A 24793-nucleotide genomic window follows, 5' to 3' on the forward strand; every position below is an offset into this window, starting at 1 on the left:
TGATGAACTCTAGGCAGTGTGAGCCAAGTACATCTTGTCGCTGTCATTCTCGCATTGTTACCTGCATTCAATCAACATCGATTTTCAATGAGATTGTCTCTGCAGGGTCTGGACTTGTCAATAATTTCTCTCGATGCATATTTCTAAACAAGATATCAGGGCGTTGGTTCGTGAAAATTGTCGCTATCAAGAGAAGCCAGTCAATCCACTATGAACCATTTTGCCAGTACAACAAGGTGAGTCAACATTGCACGCTTTAATACGTTTTCGAAAAAAGTGCAATGCTAAAGTGCTAGTCCATGATATTGAGTTTTAATTAGTTCTCTCCATGTCTGTCAGACTTGTATGTGAATGTCAGTACCGCTGCCATGTTGTTTTGTCCACGTCATAGAGCCAACGAATCCAGGGGTCCATTTGATGTTGGGCTGGATTGCCTTGCAGCTTCAGGTTCTGTCACAGATATCTGAATCAATGATTCCTGTCTAACTGAGTTCAAGTGGGAATTTGAGTGTTCTTGAAAAGCAAATTTGGGTCACCCACAGAGTCCTTTTCAATCTACCTGGATTGAAATTTTGAACCATCTGACCTTGGAAGTGTTTTGAATGTGGTATGCATTCTGTCATAGATCACACCAGGTGGCCTTCCTTATATGCATTGTCTCATTTTCGTGGGTCTTCCCATGAAAATACTTTGCCCAGCTGTCTCTTGCCCTGAGTTAGCCGAGTTGATGTTTTAGCGAGTCAATATTGGATCAATTTAAAAATGTTGACTCGTTTAGATCAAGTCACTTGAAATGTTTAAGTTGAAAACTGCAGTAGTCATGATCAGTTTATCATCATTGATAATAGTGGCGTGATCTATCCTTGATTCTGCACATGATGGTGAGGTCAGTCGTTATTCACCAAAATGATAAGAGTACAGCCTACAGGGGTTTAGATTTAGTCTCAGCTTGATCATTTCTCATCCAACAGATGCACATTTGTGTTGTTTGTTTTCAACAATAAGGTTTCAAAATGGAAATAAATTGGCAAATAAGGTAGGGTTTTGTGAGGAGAAGCAAGCTGGGTTACATGCCTCCCCAAGGACTTCATCATTGTCATTTCACCCAAGTGTTCTTGTGCTCGTCTGCAAAGTTGAATTCAGTACACCAAGTGTCAGCAAAGTTGTAGCCTTTCTATATTTCTGAGCCACGATTTTAAAATAATTCCTACCTCTTTAATATTTAACTTTTGACCTTAATAGAATGAACTGTCTGAATAATGTTGTAAAAAAGATATCAATTATGGGTTCCCCTCCCAAGGGCAGATGCTTATGTCAGCGTGAATAACAATGTCACAAGGTCACCTGTGTTGTTCAGACCTGGAATTTCAAGTATGAACATTTAACGTGATGTTAATGATGGCACTTTCTCATTGAAATACTATCTCGCCAAGGGAGAAATGCTTTGGTTGTTCTATCCAAGGACTTTGACATACTTGTCGATGTGGACTCAAACAACTTCTTGGGTGTCCCATGATCAAGGACAGGCAGACCTTCAGCGCCTGAAAAATTACCATCAATTTGTTTCAGTATAAAGGTCATACCTGAACGACATTCAGAAATCGACCATCATCTTGTTTTAATGGGTGACTACTATTTGATATCAAAGCGAACATATATTTAGATACTGTGATTTGACCCGCTTCAGGCATAGTACAAGGGAGGTGGGGATTGATGACCTTCGCGAATTCTTATACGTACCTAGATCGAATTGTACCCAAATGTTTCCCCCATAAACTAGGTATAGGATGTTGTTCTCAACATCCCCAACAAATGCTTACTGCAACAGTTTCCCTGTTCATAGAGTGCTGATAGTATTTCAGCCACACCCTGAAATCTAATACCGTGTTGGCCTAGCTGTCTCTCATTCCTGACCAGTAGGCCTTCACACAATGAATTAGTATTGTTCGCTGTGTAGTGTTGACTGGCAGCAGCTGTCAGGATATTGTAGATTCCATTCCATCGTAACGTGGGCAGCTTTAAGTGTATATTTATGTAGAGTACCATATCAGAAGCTCGTTCAAGCAAACTACGGTTATGTGCATTTCATTCATAGGCCCTGGTGCTCTATTATATATGCATAGAATTTCCATGATTGCACAGGTGCTGTCACATTGTCCTCATCCAAGGCACTCCAATTGTACTCCAATTGGTCCTGGAAGCATCTATTATATATTGGTTTGGCCTTTTGTGACTCTTCCCCAGACTCTATAAGGCCAACAGGAGCCCAATAGTTTGCAGAGTGAAGACTAGGTAAAATTGCAAAATTTTGGGGTTGCAAATGAGCTCTACTCAATGAGGTGATGAAAATTGATAGTTGGATTGGATGCAGTACTGTATTTGGTAAGTGTGAAGCTGACTCTGTCACTTTCATGGTCATGGCGATTCACCGAAGAATTTGGAATATCTGTGCTCTATTGCTCCCCTCTTGGCATAAACCTATAGCCTATAACTGAGGAATTCCGGTTGTGTAGCCATGAAATGGTATTTACATCATTGTGTATCTGTTCTATCATCTAGACTAAAGAAAGAAAGCCCAGTTGTTGCATATGAGTAATACTAGATCAAACGGCCAAGATGCATATCATATCTTATAGATAGAAAAAATGTCAGTAGTTGGTGGGAAGATTCTGAAGATCTAGATAGTTCCATCTTACCTTGGCAAGTTAAAAATCCTTACCTTATAGAATAAAGATATTGTAAAAGGTTGTTGTGATCTTAGAGCCTTGTTTGTCAAGATGTAGTTCAGGTGGTTCCCCGGCTAGATGCCAGAAGCCCTGATGTACATCATGCACAAAGCTGAGCTGCATGAACAAAATCCCCATGGGCCATGAGGTCATATCAGAAATTAAGAACTTCTTAAAAAACTGCATGAAACATGATAGACTTCATTCTAAGTTTTCGTCTTACAGTGTAAAAATGACTTAAAGCTGAACTGCCCCTATAAAAGATAATACAGAAGTTAGTAGTAGAGGTATTGCCTTAGCCTACATATCTAAGTTATCAGTACAAAGTACATAGGTTTGTAAAATCTGTATATATACAACTTGTTGAATTGGTTTAAGCCGCATACTTGGCTCAGAAATAGATCGAAATATTCCAGGTATGTTGAAGAGCTACAGCGATGTATGCCAGTATACCTGAGATTGCATCCCCTATCCATCCTACCAGTCTGCTGTTCAGTCAGAACACAGTTTGATACAGACATACCAGCAAGGAAATTCACCACATCAAGGATTACGATTGTGTCTGAGCAGCGACCATGTCTTCTCGAATGTTAGTTTTCTGGTTTCCTTCTTCAAACTGTGTCATTTCATTGCTGTTTCCTTTCAGTGTCATTTGTAGCTTTTTTCACATCTTACCTGCCCATATAACACACTCTCTTGTCCGTTTTCCTCAAAGCTATCATCTTATAAGCTTCAAGACAGGTGTTTGGTTAGGAAATCTTTGTGTTTGTCAGAAGTACAGGTAGTTTCTTGTGGTTGATTTATGCCAAATCTCCAATTCTGGGGTACTAGGGTAAAGGGCAACCATGTCTGTGCTATCCAGCTGCGTTATTGCAGCATTGGTACAGTGGTGCACTGCTGAGGATATGCGAGGATAAACTCGCATACAAATATTCCGAGTTCATTGTGCATTTCTCTTCATTTCGCTGCAAACAAGCCTGGGCTTCTCGTCGTTGTTCTTTGGTTTTAGGAAGAAGGTGGTCATTCTAACATGCTGCGTCTGACAGGGAGTAACATACGGTAGTCAGCCAAACACTGCTTTTTTCATCAACTACAGAGAGGGCAAATGGCCTCTTCTGGGATGCCAGGATAGACCAAAATTGCCAGGATTTTCAAGATAGACAGCCATATTTTAGCGGAATTTGGGGAAATTCATGATTGAGACAAAAATGGGATGCTGGGCCCCCCCTTCCCTGCGCTACAGGCTGGTGCTTTAGTATTGTACCAACTCAGAACCTCCAGAAGTTTCAAAGTTTGGCAGATTGTGATCATACATTGCATTTTCAGCTGGAAAGACAAGACAGCTTCTGTTTATCACATTCTTGCTTTAATTTCAGAACCAATGGAGATGCAGGAAGAAGGCTCTAAATGTGCTGACAGTATTGTTCCCCGTTTCTCATTCATTTTTCCTTGTCTCTTTGCAGCATGGAGAGTCGAGATAACCCGTTTCAGCCAGACGGCGACCTTTCGAAGGAGGCGGACGACATTTTAAAACGATCGACCATATCTCGGACACAAGTTCTGATCGACGATCCCGAAAAGTCATATGACAGTAACTTTGTTGGTGAGGATTCCATCCAGCCGACGCACGTTTCCGGAATAGAATCCATGCCAAATAGTAAAATTGATCAGAATCAGAACAAATCGGGTGATGTGGTGCGACCTGGGGATATTAAGTTAAACGAGAATAATCGTATGGATAATGCAACGCCACAGTCAGTGGAGGTGGAAGTCGGTATAGTTGTACCGGCCGCGGACTCACATATGCAAGTAGAACATGTTAAGTTGAAGGACAAGAAAAAGTGTGAGTGCTGCATCATGATGTAGTTGGGATTACTGCTAGGATGTTTTCTATCAAATAGACTGGGGTGGATTGGAGCAAAGCTACATCATCTATACTCCCGAGTCGCCCAGGTTATGGAGCGGTGTTCTGGAAGCGGCGTTGGTGATGGGGAGGACGTGCAACCATGGCAGTGGACCCGATCGTTTGTAAGCGTGAGGAGCAGCGAGCATCAAGGAACCTTATTATCCGGGACTTAACGAATGGCCACTCTCTGCATGCTCGGGCCAAGTTTTCGCGTACTCCGGTATCGAATCGCTGTATATAGCATGGAAATTCCTCTGTCAGTTTGCCGTGGAGTATGTGTATTTTCGGAGCTATCGCCTGCGCTCCATTACTATAGATGGATACTGTGCCAAGCCTGCAGTCCTTGCTATAGTCAGGATAGCATGCCAAGCCTGCAGTACACTTCTATAGATCAGTAGATGAGTACTGACCGTGCCAAGCCTATCATTGTGCGCCTGCCGTCGTGTGCTATAGTTGGATGCTGTGCTGAGCCACTTCTTAACGTGGATTATGTCAGTTCGGTGGTTTTTCATACGCTTCGCTAAGACATGGTAGTGTCAGCTGAGCAGACTGACTGGAAGTATCACTTCTTGGGTAGATGAGGGTGGAGGAGGCATGTTCATACAGCTGTCGATAGCATTGCATTTTTTTAATGTTGGGCATTTGTGGCGGATTATTCATATCATCAACATAGACTTCACCTGCCACAATTACTGATTACGTCTGAGCTTGTAGTGGCTTGTTTTCAACCATGGATAACCATCCGGGATTAATGTGGATACCTATTACGGAAATACTCTGGGGCTTCTGTGTATCGTGATATTATCTTCCCTCAGGGTAGAGGAAAAACGCTTGTACTTGAGTACCTTGGTGATGAAAGTGGATCGAAAGGGGGCACACCTTAAACCTAACTATCTCTTCTTTTTCTCAAATCAACTGTTTCCAGTCTCAAGCCTGGGAAGATTTGCTGAATGTATTTGCTGACTTGCAGACAGCAATTGAACCTGTTCTTATATTGATGTATGATGTTATTTAACATATTTCTGTTTAGGCACTGTGACACTGACCCTCAATGACCTGCAGTCTCCAACTGGATCTTAGATGGGAAGCCAGCGCAAGGGATAACGAGCTACTTTCAGCTATTGTGGAAAATGTGTTGCCACCAAAAAATCCTTTGAAAATGTTTGGGAATGAAGTAGTAGTGCCCTTGTTTGAATTCTAAGTACTGTAGATCCCTTAATTTTCTTGAGCATTTTTTTCGCGGATAAGTTTATAGCGAAAATTGAAAATCACGAAAGGTACTTTAGGTTTGGAAACAGGAACAACTTTTATAATCCGTCAAATTGAAATTGAGAAATATGCAAATCGCAAAAATGAAGCTTGAATATTTGGTGGTTTGCAGTGTATCAACTGTGAAGAAATGGACAAGTGACAGCGGCAGTATTATATCTTAGACATTTCGTCCTAGGCTTTGTATATTGCAGAAGGCGTGTGATATTTAAGATATGTTCATGTACACAAGCTTCGGTAGAGATCGGTTCATGGCCATCTCACTGGAGGGCCAAGACGACACTCGGTAATTCCTACTTATTATAATGGGGGCGTGTGATGTCATGATGTCTCCTTTTGGGAAGAAGATGAATGAGTAAGTTAGACTTCTCGCAACCAATCAGAAAGCAGATATGACGTCACATGCCTTCCTGGTTTATTAGTCGATGGCCCTCTTGTGAAAAGATTATAAACCAATCTAACATTAGTGAGGCTGCCTCACCTGTCTGTGAAGTTGTACAGGCAACTGCGATCAGTTTCAAGCCGGAAAGAATTTATCGGTGTTTAACACCAGAGGCCTATCCGACCTCGTGCCCAAGTGATGGAAAACTATGTTAGAGGTGTGTAGTCATGCTTTTCAACTGCAAATGCCCCAAGGTTCACCAAAACCTAAAGATTTTGGCTGATTTTCTGACTGATGGGGACGAAAGAGGTGTTTTGCCCCAATGACCAAAAAGCTACTGACTTGGTCAGTACTCTTAATTTGACCAATTGGCAATTATGTTGGATTCTGTGGCCATGTATGTCATCGGAATGTTGTGTGCAATGTACTTGACCTGTCCCTGCCTTGTGTGTCATAGGTGATTGCCATGAATCTTCGCCCCTTTCTTGGAGGGGTTGGTTGTTATTACTAGTTATGCTGTGAATGCAGTAATATTTCATCAAACATGTCAAACACCAATTCATTGTCATCATTCATTGGGATGCTAAAAGATTTCATATCAAAATGCAAATCCACCCTACCAGCGGTCCTGCAAGAAATCATTTCAGGCAGGCGTCAGAAGAGGGGTCGGTTTATACAGATACTTGATGCTATTTTCATTTGCCATTGGACGAAGAGCTCTAAAAAATACAACCTGTAGGAAATCCCTTTATCAGTATGACTTGGAGAGCATGTAAATAAGCGGTTTATTCGGCTTGAGAAGAATTGGAACTGGTTTATGGAATCATATTATTGGGTTAAAACCAACTTTGTATAAAATGCTTTGCTTGCAAACTAGCATACTCTAGTTTCACTGATCATAGACTGTTTCTGAATGTTAAAAAAAACAGCACATGTTATGCACACGGTCTTAAATGCAGTTCAGCGCTTTCAATTTTGCTTGAAAACAGATTGGCCTTATCAAGTTCTCTGATTGTCATGACTTCATTTTCAGGCTTGGGCTCCATTTCACTTTATGGTAATCAATCAAGCAGTCTTAGATTGATGAAACTAGAGTATGATACTAAATTCAGAACCCGCTTCATAGCCAACATGTAAAATTTGTAAATTGTAAGAATGCTCACTAGTATTTATATGTCAGATGATTATTATCTTCTGAGTTTGGTACCAGATGGATCAGATGATTGGACCCCGGCAAATGTATCTGATCCCCGGCAAATGTATCTGATCCCATATCAACGTCTTACTCTTGATTATTTGAAGGTGTGTCAATTTAAAAGCTACTTATTCTGCTTGCATATTTTCTTGATTCATGCTGAAAACGACCTGGGGGAAATGACCAGCCTTGTTGGGGCTTATGAAGCATTAGGGGTTACAATCCTTTACCACCAGGCTGAAAGTGGAGGAAAAGGGGAGATGGGGAGAACACTGAAGGGGAGTACTTTGTGTCCTGAGAGGCCTTGCAAAGAAGGTACCTCCTCCCTCCCCTCGACTCAAAAGTTGAGACGTACTCTTCATCCTGATTGTGTCCTGTCAGAATGGAATTCGCATGAAGGCCTGGATCACCAACTTTATGCGACTTGCCATTTGCATCGAACAGCTGTGAGCTGTTTCTTGTGTGAGTCATTGTATGAGTATCAAAATTATCAGGCCGGCAAGTTGATTGAAATTTTTCGTCAAAAGTCTCTAGTTTTCTGTCAATGCAAATTGGCAATGGCATACCACAGTACCTTGATCAATCTCGACGAAAGGTAATCTGGTCATTTGCATCACCAACCCTTGTAGTATTTATCCAAAGAAGTAATTTTGGTCCAATCTAGAGGTTTTTTTGGAACTTTCAATTAACTTGTTAATTCGTGGCCTGGTATGTTGTCTTGTTTCGAATTTCATTAGGTGCTTTTTGCTGGTCTTGCCAGCCCAGGCATCAGTCCCAAGTCTTTGTTATGTATGCCCTCGCAATCTATGGATATGACCCCTTGAGGGAGGACAGTGGCGTCTCCGGCTGAGATGACGCATCCGCACAGCTCCCATAGATGCAATTTAATGGTCTGTTTCAAGCTGTCTTCGTCAGGGGTGTAATATCTTTTGGTTGTGAGGACTTGGAGGGTTTTGAGGGGGAGATGAAGTTGATTGAGTGCTAATGTCTGCTGATTATTGCTATAAACTTTTGTAAAGATTTGTCATTAAACCTTCATCAATGTTATCCAAATCATTTGCAAGGTGTGATCTGTCCTGAATAGAAATATTATAGTATACAGGGTGATACAAGAATGAGTTTTCATGCCAAGTTCACCCGCGTTTTGATCGCGCTTGTCAGAGAATCTATCCCGATGATGCAAACCAGCGGGACTTTTGGAGTGTGGTGATGTAGATGCAGAAGTCTTATACTCATTTCTGAGGGTTGTGAGTTCAACTCCCTGCTCTTCTAATCAAGTTAAAAAACCTTGAGGCGAAGAAATGAATGTGTTATTTTTACGAAACAGCCTATAGCTAAAGTTGGTTGGTTCTTTCAAATATACATGTAGCGCCCTCTCTTACTTATTATTGGTTCTATTTAGGATGCAACATGCCTTACTTTTCATTTTCATAGGTAAACACTGCCATTTTTAACAAAGACAAGCTGTGTTAGTCTGAAGTATTATTTGAGCAATACGTGTTTCACATCATCCCATCCTCACCCTCTGGTGGGACTGTTTTCATTAATAGGGCGTCGAGATATTGGCGTCCTATATTGGCATTGAAAGGAGGCGTCGTATTTCATCATACATGTATAATAATTGTTTGCTTCAAAAAAAATGGGGGGGGGTGCCGCAGATCTTTTCCTCAGTACTGTAATGTGAGCACTAGACTATTTAGTCAAATCACGCAACGCTTTTCTGTGGATAAAACAATGTTTTAGAAACCTTTTAGTAAATTACCCATTTCACATTTCATACCATTTACCTGTGCTTTAGAGTGTGAAGATTGTGAAGGTCTCCATAAATCAACTTCTAAAAGAATTCAAACTTTTGTCGTGTTTTTTAACATTGGAAACTCACTTCCCTCAAAGAAGGTAACTCCTGACGCCTCCTTTACGTATATTTACGTGTTTTTGAGTCCACAAAACCTTCGAGGGGCGTGGATACAAACCATCACAGGGTAGTCTGTCAGAAGCTGTGGATTTTGGGCACGATCCTCCAAGGCCCTCGTGTGAGAGGCATGACTGCCCTAGGTACAAGGTTGGGCTTAAAGGGCCTGATAGTGAGGCTGGTGTGACACATTTTGTCGTGACGAGATATTGAGAAGACAAGGCATAGTTCAAAGACTATTTTTTGAAATTTCATCGTTGGGAGAAATCACCGAAGCTAACAGCGTTTCTTGTTCCATGAATAGTGAAAGCGATCTCAATGGAATGCTCAAAAACAATGGCTTGGCTTTCAACATCGTATGAATGCAGATAAATTGCATTCATTTCAGTTATTTTCACCATATTTGCACTGTAGGTGCATCTCATTCCAGCGTGTCATCTAATTTCTACCAGTGGGCTGGTGACCTTGCTACTTGAGTGACATTACAGAAAATTGTCGAAAAAGGCATCATATCTTGAAAATTTTCTTCAAATCTTTTTCTGATACCTGCTACTTGGGTTTATTCTAGAAGTAATCTATACCTCTGTGTTTTTACAGTGCCTATGTTCAGTAGCAGTAAAGGTATTTAGTTGTATTGGAAATAAAACGTCTGACAACACCTTGGCAGATGTTGTGGTTTAGTCGAATACTTTGTACATGCTTATAGTGAGTATGGCACCTCTGTGTTGCTCGATCAGGGTAAAGAAGGTTTGGAGCAATATCTGGAGCAGGGAATGCTGACGTTGAGATATTTCCAACCAGGCACTTTGTTGAGTCTATTTACAAGATCGGCACGTCTGCCAATGAAAAATTGCATGAAAAACATACAGACATGGTATTGAGTTTTTCTGTGTTGAAAGTCTTTCAAAGTTTTCCAGTGCTCTGACTTCAGAATGCGTCACACACACAAACTTTCGACCAAGTCCAAGAGTACATAGTTTAAAGTGGTCAAAACCGACGGTTAATTTAATGTAAAAATCATTAATGTATTCGGTATGTGTTGGTGTTTTGAATTTGTTGTTGATTTATTTTGTGTTTTCAAATGGAAATTTTTATTGTGGAGCAGGTTGAAGAGATATTTAACTCTGAATGAAAGCTTCAGGCTTGGTATGGTTTATCAGTGTTTTAGAAATTTTGTGAACCAGGCATCCTCGTCTCCAGTGTTTGTTGTCTCTTCCTTGTGAATTGGTGATGAATCCTGGGTACGGGGTGTGGCAGGTTTTGAATGTGAGTGGCAGCCTCGTTGAAGTCAATTTTTAGAGCTATACTCCACGCAGAGAGGCTGTCTGGGTTTACGACTTTGACGACTTTGAGTCAACACCACATGGTCAGTTGAAGTCGGAATGAAAAATCTGGACATTTCATTATGTGTTATGTGTGCACATTGATATGTAACCATAGTAACCAAGGAGTAACCAAGGCATATTCACTTATTCATGCCCATGTGTAGCTTGATACAAAATATTGAAAATTTTGTTTGAACTTCTGCCGAATGCTGAGCTGCTTCAAGACTCGAAGAGTATTTTGTATAGGTTGGCTGGTAGTTAAATGATTGCAATATTGCACAGGAAACAATGTTATGAAAAAATGTTATTCATTTCAAAAGCATACGAGTCCTAGATGCAGAGATTCACAGATTTTGACATTTCTGCAGACGAATTTCATCCAGGAATAGAACACCAATATGAGGGTTTGAGTGTATCCTATAAGTCATAAATACATTAAACATCTCATCTCGCTTCTGTTGACAACGTCATATCTTATCAATAATCATTAAAAAAACTAACAAAAAAGTTGCAAAAAACATGTTTCAATGTAGTTTTATTTTTATTTAATGGACTTCAGACATTTGTAAAAAAGCAAAAAAATAACACACGTAATATCAGTGGGGAAATATCCGAATTTGACAACGCGTTGTCGAATTCAGATTTTTCCCAAACTGATATGAGAAGCTAGGCAATGATTAGTTTGTTGTGCCATATGGCTTCTCATTGTAAATGTTCCCCTGCTTCCAATGCCCCCTGCCAAGGAATACTTGGTCTCGCTACCATTATGATTGAGGTATTTACATGTCAGGCTATGAATGCCACGCTAGCACTCTTTGCATTCGTTGAATCTGTACCGGTATATTCAGATAGTAAATGTCTGGTCTTTTTACCCTCTTTGTGTAAAGTTAAATGATTTTTCTTCGTTTTCTGAGAATTAGAGCTCCTCTTGGGCGATATGTCCTGATCAGGTCATATTCATTCAGGTATCCTGCTGATTTTCATGAGAGGCAAGAGGGAGATGCATGTGGATGACCCTGGTATGGCCAGATGTGGGCATGTGTTCGTTCTAGTCTAACTCAGTCTCTCTTTAGGGTAAAAAATAGTAGGAATTTGAGTAGGAGTTCTGCTTCTGTGCCACCTCCGTGAAAACATAAGGTAAGGAGGTACAATTATAGCCTCTATGCATTAATGTGTACTACAAGATGTTTTCTATAACGGTACTCGGGCTATAACTGTACCCCTTTTCCATACCGCTAACTTATTTACGTTCTGTCCGACCATGCCAGCATATTTGTTATTGTTTTATTTGTGCCATTTAGTTTTTGAGTTGTTAGACAACTAAAAGTAGTTCTTATGTGCAGTAGAGCACAGTTTACCTTTTCTGGTAGATTACATACTTTATTTCTGGCTTTGGGTCTTAAAGTTTTCAATTTTGATACTTGCAGGATTTTATTTCTTTGATTCTTGCGACAAAATACGAATTGATTGTGAAGAGTGCTAGCAGAGGCCGCTGTCTATTTATATAAATACAGAAACAGCCAATACCTTCAATAAAACAGTCAAGCGACTAATATACAATTATCATGCGTCTTCTCCTTCTGATTTATTTCATATGGTCATTCAAAGAAAACGCCACCTCGAGCCGAAATAGCCATTGCCAGTGTTTCCGGGGGGGGGGGGGGGTTTATTAAACATACGGGGTTGTTCGTGGTCAATTTTGAAGATGTAGTTCAGCTTTACCCCCTATGGCAGCTTAGTAGTTTAGTTGAGAAGCAACAAGGTACTTTATGTCCTTGTCAGTAGTTACGTTAGAAAACAACATCTGAAAATCTGTGGTGGATGATAAGGCAGAATGGGTTGCCATGGAAACCGATGTATGGGCAATGTAGGTCTGGTCTGGCGAATCATCATCACGAAGGATCGGTCGTCGCCAGACTATTTATTATTGACACAATTTGTGTCGGAGATAAATTTGTACAACGGATCATTTCGATGTTTACTGTTAACACATTACGTTGGCGGGAAAAGAATCGTCTACCTTGGTCATAGGAGAAGGCACTAAACCTCTCACCATCTCCCATCCCAGTTTCAAAGTTGGAAATCTCATACTAATGCATTGTACATCCGAAACATGAAGTCTGGTATGAAAATAATATAAAATAAGATTCGGCATTTGTATGGTGATTCGACTCCCAAGCCGTTTCCCCTATACTTGCTACCCGGGAAGTCAAGATGACACAATTGTAGATGACATCAGAAATGCAACAGAGCCGTCTTGCGGAACAGTGGAATACCACCAGACGTCACAAGTGACGTAGCTGTAGCATTTTCTAATGCCATCCTCCCTTATTTCAAGCAGACAATCTATATGGTCCAGCTGCCTCTCGGCACTAGGACACCACCAACATTCATGGCTATCTCTGCCAGTGACTCATTTACTCCTTGGTGGAGAGAAGTAAGTATGGTTAGTGCCTTCCTCAAGGATATAAAAGATGAAACGGTGATGATCCCTCCAGGTGTCGAACCCACAACCTCCTGATGATGAGCCTGGCGCACTGACCAGAGTGACGAAGTTCTTCCCAATTGGCTGGAATATCAAGAAACAATCACACACTTGGCATATAAAGATTTGTAGCCAAAGATGATCACTCACAAATGCCTAAAAGAGAGACCACATATTTCGTTGTTTCAGGTTGTGACATTGTCTTCGCTGTATAATACATAAGGTGCTGAGTTTTAAGATTGTGACAGTTGACTAGGGGCAAATGAGCAGGCTTCCAAAGAGGGTTGTGCCCCTTTCTACAGAACAATATAGACAAATCTTCCAAAGGTTGTGACAGTGTCTTCAATATACAGAGTAAAGGCACAATGAGCTTTTCGACTGTTACGGTGGACCATCAGCAAGTAAGACAAGCTCTGGAAGAAGGTTGTGCCACTTTCTTAAAAACAATATAGGCAAGTGCTCCAAAGGATGTGACAGTGTCTTTAATATACTGGTAAAGGCAAAATATCCTTTCCAATTGTCCTTGAACAAAAAAGACAGGTCCTCATAGAAGGCTGTGCCACTTTTTGCAGGATTATATCATAGGCTAGTGTTCCAAAAGTTGTGACAGTGTCTTCAGTATAATACTGTATATTACTCATAAAAGGATCTGTGAGGACCTTTAGAACACTTGCCTCAAGGACTGGACATGAAGACATGGTCACAACCTTGTTGTGGCTGAACAGTACTGTTTCAGTCATCTTGCGTCTATAATAGTATACAGGATGTCTCAACAAAGGATTTACAAAGGCCCAAGGACAGGGCAGAGAGACATACTGACAATCTATGTCGCAAGTTGGCCAGACTGTCGCCATGCAGCGTTTTCCTTTCTTTGCACAAGGTGTCTCAGAAAAGAATCAGAAAAGCCATTTCGATGCTTCGTGTTAAGACATCGTCACAACCTTCCTCTGCCTGACCAGTTGGACTATCCCTTGCTATACTAGGTGCTTGTGAAAAGGATATGCAGATAGCCTCAAGGATCAAAGCTTACAAGCTCCATTTGTCTTCCTAGGCGGAGAGAGGTGGCCGATACCTATACTGCTTCTGGGAGTGTACATGGATTAGCAGGCATGAAGACATTGTCACAATATATTGATGCGGCGCACCAACTGGACATAGCTTCCAGTTGATATCTGCCTTGTCCTACAGAGGATGTTGAGACAAGACTCCGTATGAAGAGAACTTCACAACCTATCACTGTCGTTCAAGGCTGGCAGTTAGACAAGACATGGTCGCAACCGAGCATGGGTAAACAGTAGTTGGACATGCTGTTGGCTCTGTCTATACATATGTAAAGTCCCTATAGCTTGATGTGGAGACATTGTAACAACCTATCCCTCTCGCACCAGTTCAGTTACTGCTCCAATCTTCCTCGCAGTGTGTCCCAGAAAAGGATTTTAAAAAACTTATAAACCGAGGGCCTGCCAAGACATGGTCACAACCTTTCTCTGTCATTCAAGTCGTACACTCTGTTGCAAGATGTCTTCCCTACACACGAAGTCTCCGTATTAAGGTATCTGCATAGCCATTGTAGGCCAAGGACTGGACATGTAGTCATCGTCACAATCTATGTTGTCCGCGTTGGTCATACCGATGAATTCGTCTTTGCTACATACATGATGCATGTTGTAGAAGAAGATATGCAGAGCCTCATGGATCAGGCGTGAAGACATCGTCACAACTAGCTCCGTCGTTCCAGTTGGACGTCTCCATACTTCTGCAATCTGTTACAGCAGATGTCTCAGGAACGAATCCGTTGAACACCTAGAGCCTAACGTGGAGGCGTTGTGATGACCTATCCCTCTCGCACCAGTTCAGTTACTGCTGCAGTCTTCCTTGCAATATACGGGATGTTTTGAAATTGGGTCTACAAAGCCTTGTTAACCCAGGGCCTGCCAAGACATGGTCACAACCTATCTCTGTCGCTGCAAGTTGCCTTTCTCGATTAACACATGAAGATTGCAGCAGTAAATGAACTGGTCGACAGGGAAAGCTGTTACAATGTCTCCACGTGAGGCTCTTTGGACTTTACATATCCTAAGACATCATCTACCGGAGGAAGGTTATTGGAGCAGCATGTCCAACTGCTGTTCACCCAAACAGGGTTGTGACCATGTCTTGCCCAACTGCCAAACTTGAACGACAGAGATAGGTTGTGAGGCTGTCCCACAGGTTCTTTCTGTGCAGGGCAAGCCAGATTGCAACTGTCGGCTATCACCAGTTGGTGCGTTGGAGCTAGACTGTGACGATGTCTTCATATCTACTGATCACTGTACACACCAGGCCCAGTTTAGGTATCAGCCTCGTCCATCCCTCTAGGAAGACAAGGTGGGGTTGTGACCACGTCTTGGCAGGCCCTGGGCTTACAAGGCGTTATAGATGTCTTTTGTTGGGACATTGCAAGGACGATTGAAACACCACTGGTGCAAAATGGGAAGGTTGCGAAATTGTCTCCAGGACAGGCCCTTATTGCTCATGAATCGTCAGTTTCTGTGACATTCTGCAGTTCCAACTGGAACGACGGATACAGTTTGTGATTATGAATTCATGTCAAGTCCTGGTTTACAACTTCCGATATTATTCTCTGAGACACCATTGTGTTAGTGGGGCAACGACAGCCTGTCCAACTTGAATGAAAGAGACAGGTTGTAACCGTGTCTTGGCAGGCGTTTGGTTTATAAGGGTTGTAGCCCCACTTTTTGAGATGCCCCGTATATTGCAAGGAAGACTGCAGCAGTAACTGAACTGGTGCGAGGGGGATAGAGCATTAAAAAGTATTCACGTCAGGCTCTAGGTGTTCAACAGATCCATTTCTGAGAGACACACTGGGGCCAGGCAATACAGTATGCCCAACTGGAACGACAGAGACAGGTTGTGACGATGTCTACATGTCCAGTCCTAGGCTTACAATGGCTCTGCAGATTCTTTTCAGAGAACTCCTGTCCGACCTCTCATGTCCGAGATAGGTTGTGACCGTGTCTTGGCAGGCGTTTGGTTTATAAGGCTTGTAGACCCACTTTTTGAGATGTACCGTATATTGCAAGGAAGACTGCAGCAGTAACTGAACTGGTGCGAGAGGGATAGAGCGTTAAAAAGTATTCACGTCAGGCTCTTGATGTTCAACTGGAACGACAGAGATAGGTTGTGACGATGTCTACATGTCCTGTTCTAGGCTTACAATGGCTCTGCAGATTCTTTTCAGAGACCTCCTGTCCGACCTCTCGTCTGAGCTGTTGAAAATTATGTTGAATTCAGCCATGTGGTAGTCCATTTGTCCCCTTTCATAGTCTTTCGAGGGGCAGGGCTGGAGTGTACGAGGATCGGGAATGAAGACACTGTCACAATCTTGCTCTGTGGCAATAGTTTGCAGTCTGGCCTTCACAGGATGTCTCAGAAAATGTCTGTAATGCCCTTGTTTACCAAGGTTGGACATGAAGACACTGTCACAACCTAGTTCACTGGTGCACCATGCAGTTGGACTGGGAGAAATTGGTGGATTTGCCCTTGCTACATCCTGTATCTTGAAGAAAAGGAAGGTCTGTCGAGTCTCAAGAATCTAAGAACTTGGCATGAAGAGATTGTCACAACCTGGTTCTGTCATTCCAGTTGGGCATACCATTGAAATCTTACTATGCAGCTTAGCCTTCAGGATGTCTTAGAAAATGATCTGTTGAGCCTCGAGGGCCGGACATGGGGACATTGTCACAACCAATTGTGTCTTATTATGTAGCCGAGTCTACAGGATGTCTCAGGAAATGATCTATTGAGCTCAAGGGCCCAACATGGAGACATTGTAACAACGTTATGTCTTGCACTTATTCAGTTACTGATGCAATCTTGAATATACAGGATGTCTCATAAAATGTATGCATAAAACCTTGTAAACAAGGGGCTGGACATGAAGACATCATCACAACCTGTACGTCCTGTGTACGTGATGTACTAGACGCAGCGAGGTGCAGGCTACTTGAGATGGGCTTGAGCTGTCTTCAGAGAGCACAAGGAGCTTGAAGGCAGAAGGGTCCTGATGTTGTTCCAAGTAAATGAAGTACTTCAGTATGTGAGCTATCTCATGTACATGAGTAGACTACCAGTATAGGTTACTTGAGCTGCCAAAGAGGGTACCCAATAGGTTTTTGGATGCACTTCATACAATCTACATACCAAGTTGTGCCTGTGCAACTGAGGTGCTTCTAGTACATAACTTACTTCAGGTATGTGAGCTACCTCATGTACATGAGTTTACCACAAGTAGGCCAGCTGACTTGCCAAGCAGGACACTTGGGCCTGTCGTCAAGTGACCAGTGAGAGAATATATACACTGGGCAGAAGGGTGTTGATGTTGTCCCAAGTAGCTACTTTGGACAAAGTTCCCTACTTGGTACCTCATGCAAACCCATGTACAACATCAGGACCCTTCTATCTTGGGTACAGCTCCTAGATCTCTGTGATCACACCTCTCTTTGCAAGAATGTTGGAGAGCAAAGATTTAATGAAAATACAAAGCACTTTTCATGAGATCAATCAATATAATTTTCTTTCCCCTCTTTCAATAAATATTTACAAGCAGTTTACAGAGTATTATGGCCAGGTTTCTGCACACGATTGCATAGGCCAAATTTACAAATGCATTTTAGCCCAACAACAGGGCCTTTGAATATCAAACTTTTTTATGTATATCAAACCAAAATTTGATTTACACGTTCATGAACATTCATACGTACATTTCATTTTGCTTTCTACATGACCCAGAATCATAGATATGTCTGAAGTTATACCACATTGGTCAAATTGACCCACACACGCACATTTGTATCTTTTGAAGGCAAATTTGAGCAAATATTGGCCCAAGCCAGTACTTCAGTACCTGTCTTCGACTTCCAAGTGCCTATTTTTGCCAGAGCACATCACAAATGAATTGGAAGTGGACGGACAAGAGAGCAAATTCAGTGAAACTTTACAAATCAATTTCCCTAAACTTCCACACCAGCCCAAGGTTATGGGCATGCTCAAAAGACAGTCACAGTACTAACAGAACATTTCTGTCAAATATTAGCAGTTCCATCTCGTGCCCGAGTAAGGAACTAAAAACCCTGTGACAACATTTCAGTGGATGACATGAACAGTTTAACTACAGATATCATCAAGGACAGTACAATTGTACAATCAAGATTTTAAGCACAAACATCAACAAACAAGCATAAATATTGAACACAAAACTTTTCCAGCACAATTAAAGCAAAATACAGTAAATATTCCATTTATCTGACCTGAATGGACCAGCAAATTCGGTTAACTATTCTTTTCCAAAACATTTTGGTCTGCGAGCCTTTTTGAATATTGCATTCTCTGTCAGTGAGATGCTATATAAAAGCTAATTTCATTATTTTAATAATTTGATCACTTAGTCAAGCACCATTTGAGAAATTATTACACATTTCTACGACAAACAAAGTTTACAACAAATGTAAATCTGAAACAAGCTTAATCTAGAATACTGCGGAATGGGAAGTATATGACCAGCGAGAGTTCTGCTTTGATAGATAACCATGCTCAGCGGACTTTTCCGGGACACAGATGTTATCCAGAACTCAATTGAATAAACTTTCATTACAATGTCCTGACTATCAGGCTGAAAGACGATAAACTCAGCAGGTTTACAGTAGAACTATTTACAAATACAGATGAACCTCTCTTTCAAGGACACCTCCGTGACTGACAAATGCTGTCCTTAATAGACAGATGTCTCATTTAAAGAGATCGAACTAAGTAGAAATGATCAATTTGGAAGCAAAAGCACTGTCCCTAATAAAAAGGGTGTCCTATTAACAGAGGTGTCCCCTAAGGGAGGTTCCACTGTACATCATCAATACCTGCTGGTTAGGCCCCAGTTTGATTGTTACTGGATGGTGACGGATGGCACGCGCATGTACCTTGTCTGTGGATACAACCTACGTCGCTGGCAACACAAGACCATTATCACAATGAACAGGACAAACACAACCACACCCATACCAAACATGATGTACTTGATATATTTCGGGATGGGGTCATGGTGTGGGGGTCGATGTGTGGGATGATGATGAGGACGTCGATGAGAATTGTTCCCACTCACCACCTCATCGGGAAGCGTTGTTGGTAAAATTTTTGAAAGAGTTGTATAAATGGGCGATGCAGTTCTTGGCTGCCGAGTCACTATTTCAACATAATGGGATGGATGGTGTGGTGTGGACGCATTGGCTGCCACACAAGCATTGTAACTTGCAATATCGAGGTGCTGAACAGTACAAAGATAGACCTTCTTACAAGTCGCATTACAACTCCCACCGCTATACGAAACATCATTCCAGGAGTAAAAAGTATCAAACAGTTTACTTCCGGACGTCGTGAAGTTTTTAAGAAGGGTCTGAATCGATGCAGGTTTGAGGTCCGGTACGCCCATGGCCTTGGTGAACTGGTACTCCTGTTTCCACTCTGCCTTCCTAGCCTTGTTTGCAGCCTTCAGGTCCACGTAGTACTGTTCAATGTCGAGGATGTTGCCTGTATCTCTGTCGTAAGTCACTAGCCGCACCCCAGGATTGTTAGGCGGGTCTGGCGCTATGAACGTGTTTTTCCACGGATTGACAGATGGTGCAAGTAAACCCACATTGATTGGTTTGCCTGAAAATGTATATTTATCATTAATACTAGTTTTTCTGATTTTGGTATTTTTCTGATTTCACATACACCAGGAAATTAAGTGTCTGTTGGTGTTAATTTAATAACAATGAGTTTTCAAAACATCTGTGGTACACAGACCAGGCACACGCCGCTCGATCAGGCTTGAGATGGTGAGGCATCCGAAGTGATTCGGGTGAGCAGTTTTGCATGCCACAACGGTTAGGGGTCAATTAGATTTATTGGCCTAATTCCTCGGTATTCGGCCAGGGGTTGATCGCAACCTACTGTTCACCTGTATGGGGCATTTTTCTTCCCCTGGCTCAGCACCAGGTACAGAGAACCTGAATTGTATGTCTCTCTCATTCTAAAGACGAAGCATTAAGGGTTAAGTGTCTTGCTCAAGGACACATGCAGCAGCTCACCTTTCTTATCCAAGAACAACCTGAAGGTATCCTTGTGTTCGTGGGCGAATATTTGCGAGCCAATCACGGCAGAGTACGCCTCGATCACGTCGAGATACTCCCGGTTGTAGCGTGGGTAAAGATGGAAACTGTTGGCTTCTCTCTCATAGGCCCCTGGGGGTACATGCGATATGATCATAACCTGGAATACAAGTAGAAGAGAAAATAGCGTTGAAAATATCCAAGAACTGTGCAGTTTGTTTCATGTAAAGTATAACCAATCTATTACCCCTTGGGCTGAGAAGTGCTGTTCTTAAATGAGAGATGTCCTTATTCCAGAGAGGACAAATTGAATCGAAAGTAACACTAACAGTTTTGGAACAAAATCAGTGTCCTCTAAAGAGTGGTGTCCCCTAGGCCTAAGGGAGGTTCTACTGTACACTGAATACAGGTTGAATCATTTCTTTTGCAATTTGTGGTGGGTCCAGCTACTAATTAACCTACTAATTACTAATTAATCAGAGATTAATTGTGCCTTGCACTGACCCGACCCTATCAAAAACCTACCTTGCGATTATCACTCCGTTGTTTTTCCAGGAGAGCTCTCAGCCAATCAAACATGCCGGCCGGATCAATCATATTCTCAGTGAGTTTGTCATACATGAAGTTGAGATTGGTGTTGAGGACAACAAGGGTGAACTCTGGCGTGATCATCTGACTGTAATAACCACCTGAAATCATATTGGCCATGATCAAACAAACCTGGCCTCAGGTGATCTCAAGTTAAAAACAAAGAGGCGTTATTTTGTTCTCCATCATACTGTTCTCTCCTATATCACGAGAAAATTTAAAATTTACAATCCCCAATTGGAAATGACAAAGTTTGATCAATCACTTCCTACTCTTTTTACCAAGTTAATACTGCAGCCATGAGTCTTTTGTGGAAAACTATCGAGTGGCAGTTCCTACATTTTTTATCAAGTTTATACTGCAGCCCGAGAGTCAATCTAACAGTCTTACCCGTGACAAATGTCTTCTGTGCGTCCGCTGGCAGCAGGTTCTCCCAACCCCAGTCTGTCAAAGTCCCCTGGTAATATTTCGAATTTTTTGCAGGCATCTGATTTGAGGGCAGGACGTCATGGTTACCGAGGACCGGAATGATATAGCTCCCGTTGAACGTCTTGTTCAACAAGTCTGTGGTCTCCTTGATAAGGGAATTCAGTTCTTTTTGGCTGGCATCACTGTGAGGTCCTGTGTCCCTGAAATGGAAGAAAATCCTACCGTAACGAAGTTATTCTTCGAGGAAGGAGTTCGGATAAGATTGGATCGAATCATTGGAGGGGAGGGCATCTCGCTTCCATAAGTTCTATTGTATTGGCATCATTCCTATACCAAGAGCCAGCATTTCCCATAAGTCTTTAACGCAGTCAGCAGAGGGATTGGCCTGTAAACCAAAGGTCTGGATTTCCAAACCGGCACAACATTGGCCTTTTTCCCTGTAAGACTTCGTGCCAAATGTGGACAAAAGAGGGCACTGATTATTTTGGGACCTGTATTTGGCATGTGAATAAACCCTTGGTCATGGAGTTGGTCACAACTTTCCCAGAAAGAAAAGAACGTAGGCCTATAGGCGGCATTATAATGCCTTCTTACAACTAGCCAAGGCAATGAGAGATCAGAGGGAATTTTTTCTTACCCCGTCCACAACACAAAATCTGGATTAGCTTTGATGGTTTTCATAGCTGCGATTGCGGACTGAACCAATGCCCAGGGTGTGTCACATCTGGGATCGCCAAACATGCCAGGGGAATCCGCATCGTGCTTTCTAAAAGGGTTAAACCTGTTTTTGTGGCAAAGGTTGCCTGGACTTCCATCGACACTGTACTCAGGGTCAAAGTGGATGTCTGTTATCTGCCAAAAATAACCTGCAAAACAACAACAATTTCTGTCAATGCAGGCAAAACTTTGATTCAATCACAATGTGGTAAATGTACTAGAAGATAATGCTGTCGCTGATGCACTTCATTACCTTTATCCAGGCTTGAAACATAGACAGACAGAAGGACTAACTCATAAATAACCAAATGCACCAAACTGATCGTTGACATCATGTTGTAAGTTGATGAAAATGTGTTCTTTTCAGTGTCAAGACATCTTTCATGTGTCTTTTGATCAAACTTTGATCATCTGACCAAGTCTAAAGTCCAGGTCATTACTTCCATATACCCAATGTACATGAAAGGATAGAAATAGTCTTCTTTGTTACGAGGTTGAATGGGTTGGTTCAAAATATAATATTGATATTGGCATTGGCATGCACGAATGCAGTGACACTAACAGGAAGTTGATATGCATTGTGGATCACCTGGTAGCGTATCTGGTATTCGTGATCACCAAGTTATTCACCGGATCTATGGGAAACAGCTAGTTTAGGTCTATGTACAGCGAACAGGATGAGTTAGAAGTAACAGGTCATCGCAGTGTGTCATCAAAGCCTTGACTGGCTTTGAGAATATGCTGCCGTCGCTGTGCTCTCGCCGCTGCTGCTTCTACTAGTTTTGTGCGAACAGTTTTTTATTGAAATGTCAGATCAAAATTGATAATTCAAAACGCACTAACATTTTGCCATTTGAAAAAACTTTGTGAGATTTGTTATATAAACAAACAAAAAATAAAGAAATGCTAGGTCTTATATAGCACTTTATAATGTACAAAATTCTAAAAGTGCTGTACACGTATTCCCCCAGTCTCAGGTGAAACCTTACAATCGAACTCAGATGAGCTGCTCAATCAGCGCTACAGCCTAGGCATTTCCAACTGGTCAAATAAAGACCTGGGTGGAGACCTGTCTAGAGTCTCACGCCGGCAGTGGGGATCGAACCAGGGAGTTCTTGACCGCTCGTCAAAGATCCGAGCCACTAACTTTTTCTTCGTGATAAACACATTTGAAAAACGACCAGCATGCAGTGACATCTGACTTTCAAATCAATTGATTGTTGATATCAAAAAGGAATTGATATGCAATTATTTTCTCATACAATACTGACGTCATTCGCCTGTTGCCAAGGATATATTCCCGGGGATAGATTTCACCAAACCGTAGAGATTATTTTTTTTAAATAAATCAAAAGGTGGTCTATTTTTACTTATGCTTTAAATCTGGTATTAAAAGTCTAAAAACAGACATCGCAACGGACCATATGTTATATTTTCGCACACACATTTCATTAGCGCCACTGGCGTCAACGACGTCACATTGCTTGTCGCCTGCTCTCCGGCGTTATCGACAGAAAGGAATACAAAATTGGTTGAGAATATCCGGGATAATATCTAAAGGCAATTACAAAATTAATATCATGAATTGCTTGCTTGATTGGCCATTGGCTGCTTGCGTCCACTGGAAAGAAATGTATGTTCTTATATTTCCGTGACCCTGTTTTACGAAGTGTAATAAGAACCAGTGTCACCCTGGAAAAGGTGTCTTGCCTACTATTCGATGAGGAAAGTGCAAAAGCCATCGCGGCATGGTGGATAGCACAAACGTTGTCGGCGCTCCTGACCTCACTCTAGCTGAAACAACCCCGAGATCGAGGCAAGCTGACTATGCTAGAACTGAAATAACGTTGTTTTTTCATCTGCGGACGCATGAGGGCAGTTCACGCCAGGCACTCGAGGTTTAGAAGCTCCCAGGGAAGGCTTTCCATATTGTTCTAGAAAGCTCAGATCTCAGAAACGAAATAACCGTACACAGGCTAGTGAGATCCGATCGTCCTTTTTCGAGTGAGATTTCAGCGAAAATAAAGGTTAAATGTTATTATCCCGCTCTTTTGGTGGTGATACCACTTCTAACGATGTTGCAGCGAATATACTCCATCCACCTCGCGCGGTCCCCAGGGATTCGGCGATGGCAATATCTCCCGAACATTGCCAGTTCATAGAAAGGGAAGAGCAATCAACTTTGAGTGCATAGATTGACGTCATCAGGGCTGTTTATAGTAACGCGAGCCAGTTAGGCAACGATGGAAATAGTTCCCAGGTGATAAAACGACAAAGATAGAGGTGTGAGGAATAACTTTGGAATAATCAACGGATGTGCCTTGTCAATTTCTGCGCTTGGGGATGGATGCCTGGATGCTTAGGTGAGATTTGACGCGGTTGCATTAGCAATTCCCTGACCGACCAATCTGCGTGTGCAAACCATCACACAAACAGCAGCGTATAGACTTGAGAAACTCACCTTCGATCTCGATATCGGGATTTGACCAATGTTCCGAGTAAACTCGGTAGCTAGCATCTGGTGTTGGCATAGTGTCTGGTAGTTAATTGCAGCTGGTGTCGGTAGCGCGGCTACTCGGTAGTTTACCTGGCGTTTGCGGGTGTTAACGTCATACGGAGTTTTCGTGAAGCCCCCGAAACGCCAACACGAACGCCTATCTCATGTTGTTAGAAATCGTGACCAGGAGCTCGAACAATGGGATTGGCGTTCGAGTTGA

At 42.0% G+C, this 24793-nt stretch overlaps 2 protein-coding genes across 5 annotated transcripts in view; one reads left to right on the forward strand and one right to left on the reverse strand.

The window, feature by feature from the left end:
* Positions 1-12278, forward strand: part of LOC135486682 (uncharacterized) — a 78797-nt gene extending 66519 nt beyond the window's left edge. For all 4 annotated transcript variants that reach the window (XM_064769691.1, XM_064769690.1, XM_064769693.1 and 1 more), the window contains one exon: positions 4190-12278. In XM_064769691.1, the coding sequence (XP_064625761.1) occupies positions 4190-4592 (403 nt within the window). In that variant the 3' untranslated portion in view covers positions 4593-12278. The remainder of the gene's footprint in view (positions 1-4189) is intronic.
* A 5476-nt stretch (positions 12279-17754) lies between these two features.
* On the reverse strand, positions 17755-22476 carry LOC135486973 (acid sphingomyelinase-like phosphodiesterase 3b). The gene is made up of 6 exons (XM_064770197.1): positions 22330-22476; positions 21997-22225; positions 21321-21559; positions 20868-21031; positions 20322-20502; positions 17755-19899 (listed from the first exon to the last, which is right to left on the reverse strand). Exons 1-6 carry the CDS (start codon positions 22409-22411, stop codon positions 19139-19141), a joined length of 1656 nt encoding a protein of 551 aa, XP_064626267.1. The 5' UTR covers positions 22412-22476; the 3' UTR covers positions 17755-19138.
* Positions 22477-24793: the final 2317 nt, after the last annotated feature.

Source organism: Lineus longissimus, chromosome 4, assembly GCF_910592395.1.
Source record: "Lineus longissimus chromosome 4, tnLinLong1.2, whole genome shotgun sequence".
In the NCBI taxonomy this organism is placed as follows: domain Eukaryota; kingdom Metazoa; phylum Nemertea; class Pilidiophora; order Heteronemertea; family Lineidae; genus Lineus; species Lineus longissimus.

Coding starts and splice junctions, on each gene's coding strand:
- LOC135486973 (XM_064770197.1), bottom strand. CDS start 22,411: ATGATGTCAACGATCAGTTTGGTGCATTTGGTTATTTATGAGTTAGTC. Junction 22,226..22,329: donor TGTTTCAAGCCTGGATAAAG/GTAATGAAGTGC, acceptor GTTGTTTTGCAG/GTTATTTTTGGCAGATAACA. Junction 20,503..20,867: donor AACGGAGTGATAATCGCAAG/GTAGGTTTTTGA, acceptor CTTGTATTCCAG/GTTATGATCATATCGCATGT.